This window comes from Montipora foliosa, chromosome 9, assembly GCF_036669935.1.
Source record: "Montipora foliosa isolate CH-2021 chromosome 9, ASM3666993v2, whole genome shotgun sequence".
Lineage (NCBI taxonomy): Eukaryota > Metazoa > Cnidaria > Anthozoa > Scleractinia > Acroporidae > Montipora > Montipora foliosa.
This window is the reverse complement of record NC_090877.1, coordinates 40,136,057-40,140,324: the sequence shown is the minus strand read 5'-3', so window position 1 is coordinate 40,140,324 and position 4,268 is coordinate 40,136,057. Positions and strand designations below refer to the sequence as shown.

At 41.6% G+C, this 4,268-nt stretch overlaps 1 protein-coding gene across 1 annotated transcript in view; it reads left to right on the top strand.

The window, feature by feature from the left end:
* LOC137970081 (tryptophanase-like) overlaps nt 1–4,268 on the top strand; it is a 5,528-nt gene continuing 1,260 nt past the window's right edge. The window contains exons 1-4 of the mRNA XM_068816555.1: nt 1–76; nt 956–2,105; nt 2,594–2,738; nt 3,051–4,268. The exon at nt 3,051–4,268 is cut by the window's right edge and continues 1,260 nt beyond it. Coding sequence (XP_068672656.1) covers nt 968–2,105; nt 2,594–2,738; nt 3,051–3,261 — 1,494 coding nt within the window. The 5' untranslated portion in view covers nt 1–76; nt 956–967 and the 3' untranslated portion in view covers nt 3,262–4,268. The remainder of the gene's footprint in view (nt 77–955; nt 2,106–2,593; nt 2,739–3,050) is intronic.

The window sequence follows — 4,268 nt, the reverse complement described above, 5'->3', positions numbered from 1 at the left end:
CCAGAATTTATCAATCCAGTTTTTTTAAGAGTTGTAGGAGTTTTCATAGGAGCGTTACTTTAAGGAAGGGTCAGACGTAAGTTATAGTTGTTAATATACTCTGCTCTTATTGTTTTGAATTTCTTTTTCCGTCTCATTCTTGATCGTGATTTTTAGCTCTATTTTTTGATTGCGCGAATTGTACTTCGTAGTTTTCACCGCATGTGTGCAATAGTTATCCGCATTGGTTTTAGTAAATACTCTTGAAAGAAACCTGAATGATTGTTCCACAGAGGTTGCCTATTTACCAAGTTAGGATTTCGAGTTAGATTTTCGAAGTTGGGTTTTCGAGTTGGTTTTCGACTTGTTAAGTGTAACATGTAGACTTCAGACCAGGGGTAAAATGCAGACTAAGGTTATAATGTAACTGTTAAAAATGCCCAAACCTTTTAGAAGAGCGAACAGTAAGCCAAAATATTGCTTTATGCCTAATCAGGTCCTAAGGTTAGCACTTCTAAAGGGTTTGGGCTTTTTCAACAGTTATAACCTTAGTCTGTATTCAAGTTTACCCATGGTCTGCAGTCTGCATTTTACACTGACCAACTCGAAACTGCAACTCGAAATCCAGCTCGAAAGTCCAACTGGAAAATCCAACTGGAAAATCCAACTTGAAAATCCAACTCGAAATCCTAACTCGACAATCCGACAATTCACAATTTCTAGTGCATTGGATAGGCTTTAATACCTAGTTCTAACTCTGTTACGTTTTCGCGCCTTTAAAAGATCACAGGACTTCAAACATAGTCTGGTGCAACACCGGTTGAATAAAATTAAATGTAGCCCAGAAAGTAGAAAGTTACCATTCAAAGACTCTGAGTTGCCAAGTGAAACAAAAAGTGACAAATTCCCAATTCAGTTACTCACAAAGTGTGCAAAAGTATGTAATAGATTCATTTCGATTGATTGCTTTGTTTAGAAATTCCCAAATATGGACCACGAGCATCATTTCCAGACATTTTATGAGCCGTTCAGGATCAAAACTGTTGAAAAGATCAAGCATTTAACCCAAGAGCAGCGGGTTCAACGTTTAGAAGAAGCTAACTACAATCCCTTCATGTTAAATTCCGACGACATCGTCATCGATTTGTTGACTGACTCCGGGACGGGTGCCATGAGCGCTGACCAATGGGCTGGCGTTATGAAAGGTGACGAGTCCTATGCTGGTTCGCCAAGCTACCGGAAGTTTGAGAAAGTTGTGAAAGACATTTTTGGCTTCCGGTACGTGTTTCCCACACACCAAGGCCGGGCCGCTGAGCGGATTTTATTTCAATGCAGCCTAGGCGACGGGGACCTGGTGCCCAGCAACAAGTTATTCGACACGACGCAGGCAAATGTCCAAAAGTACGGAGGCAAGGCAATGAATCTTCCTATTCCAGAAGCTTTAGATATCAACAGGAAGATACCATTTAAGGGAAATATCGACATCTACCAACTGAAGGACTTGTTGACAAGTCAACAGGAAAGCAAGATCGCCATGGTGATGATCACAATAACAAACAACGCCATAAGCGGAGCACCTGTCAGTATGGAAAACATCAAAATGGTTTCCAAGCTCTGTCGCCAACATGGAATTCCTTTCTTCCTGGATGCTTGCCGTTTTGCGGAAAACGTGTGGTTCATCAAAACGTGCGAAGATGGCTACGCTCAGCGCACGCCCCTTCAAATCGCACGTGAAATTTTCTCGTACGCCGACGGCTGCACCATGTCTGCCAAGAAAAATGGTCTTGTGAATATCGGGGGTTTCCTGGCCTTAAATGACAAAGATCTTGCTGAGAAATGTCGCAGGGAATTGATCATATCCGAGGGGTTTGTTACCTATGGAGGACTAGCCGGACGAGATCTAGAGGCTATAGCTGTTGGTTTACGGGAGGTACTTGATGGAGATTACCTGCGATACCAAGTGGGATTTGTCAAAATGCTGGCAGATTTGCTAATAGAACATCGTATTCCAGTGCTAACACCTCCAGGTGGTCATGCTGTGTATGTTGATGCGGCCGCCATGTTAACGCATATCCCTGAAAACCAGTTCCCGGCCTGGGCTCTGGTATGCGCCCTTTACGTGGAAGGTAAGGCACCGTAAAAGCTTAATCACTTATTGAAGGAAGCTGTTACTTTATATTCAAGTTGGTCTCGATCCCATAAAAGTCATGATAGTATTGAAAGCGAGTTATTTCCATTGCACCAATCTGTTTCTTTCCAATTATCTGTAAAAAGTAATTTTTCCACCTTGACCAGGAGAGGAGCAGTGGTGTTGCGGTTATCGTGCCGGAATCGATGGCCAAAATTAATGCTCCCGGCCACGCGTTGTGTCCTTGGACCAAAACAAAATGCTTGTCTTCACATGTGCAGGCGATTGAGCGATGAACGGTTAAAATTTGGGAGCTGCTTGAAATTACCTTGTGTTTTGCGGGACAGATTAATTGTTGCGCCTGATGTAGTTTGTTGTGACTAACCATAAATTTCGGTTTTGACACAGCTGCGCAGCTTCCTTCGTAATTCTACCAAGCCAACTATTGAGCTCAACCTGATTTTTCCTTGTTTTTCTTTTTCATAGGTGGAATTCGTTGCTGTGAGATAGGTGGTGTGATGCATGGAAGAGAATCTAAGACCACGAAGAGTGAAGACGAATCGGAAGATGGTCAAGGAGAGCTTGTTCGACTCGCCATACCGCGAAGGACATATACCGAGTCACACATAAAGTACGTTTGACAATCGAGTTTGCATCATGAAAATTTTGAAAATGTTTGTTTTTATGGGTCGAATAAGTAAATAAGCAAGTAGAATTTTACTCATCGAGAACTTTGTTGCTTCTCTTTTTTTGCGACTTCGTCGACAGTCTCATCTCGGCTTTCGCTAGTGTGGCGAAAGCTTCTCTTGGGAATAAAGTTTAAATTTTTTGGGCATAATTTTTCCCATCCTTTCAGTGAACCTATGAGTTGGAATTTTTCACAGTTAACTAACCTATCGATGATTATGGTAACTGTACTCGTTATTTTGTTTTTGTCTTTCAGATACGTGGCTGAAGTGTTTGGTTACGTTTACAAACACCGAAGAAAAATCGGAGGCTACATAATCACATGGGCTCCACCCGTGTTGCGTCATTTCAGTGTTCGTCTTAAGCCCATGACTCCATCGGTCAAGATGGAAGAGGTAGAGGAAGGACAAGAAGTCGCACGACAAGTGCAGGGATGTTGCAACTCATTCTCGAGACTGGTATTATAGTATCAACCCGGCTTTGAATATACGATCATCATTATTTAATGACACTGACAGTTGGAAAGGCAATTGAACAATTTTCTTTTAAAACACAACCCAGATATCCGGACTCGGGACTCGGGACTCGAACCTACGAATATTAGCTCACTTGTAACCGCTCCTGAGTCCCCGTTTACTTAGTCAAAGTTTTTAAACACAATAATATACACTTAAGGTATGGTCCTGAAGGAAACAGTTAGTTTTGTTTTCCCTCGAGTCCTGATGTGTCCCTCGACTTCGTCTCGGGAAACTAAATGCTTTGTTATATATTTAGATATTCCCTTCAGCAATCGCGGCGGAACATCCGGCGCGGGCAACAACTACGGTATTGTATCCCAGTCGGGATACATTTTAATTTGATCTGGGGCAAGTGACCAAGAATCAACCAATCACAGTGCTCGTTTTGTTGTGTGAAAGTCCAGGTATAGAGCGAGTTTCATTCGAGAGCCGTAAAACCAAAACCAAAGTAATAACTTTGGCCAATCAAAAAGAACGGAGACAATCCAGTAAACCAATCAAAACTCGAAGTAATTACACGCAGCCGACACAAAGCGCGGGAAAATGTGCACGCACGAGCCACGATTGGTTTTGGTTTCACTTCTGATTGGTTGAAAAAGTGGCAAGAGAACTTTGAACCAATCACTGAGTGAAGTAATACAAAATCAAAGCAATTCGCTAATTACTTTCGACACTCAATTGAAAACCGCTCTATAACAATCTAATTTATTTGTCATAAGACCGGGCTGTAAACGTACGATAACAAACTATTTTGGACAACTAACGAGAAACGTCCAGCCACACTTAAAACAAAGCTAACCATTTTGAAATCAGCGCTTAGGCGTAATCATTTATGATCCTATTCTAGATGCCAGGCAACAATTAAGAAATATTAAAGAAACCTTGTAACTTGTTCAAAAGAAATATTAAAGAAACTTGTTCATGTTGGTCTAGTGAATGAAAGCTGTTCCTATAAG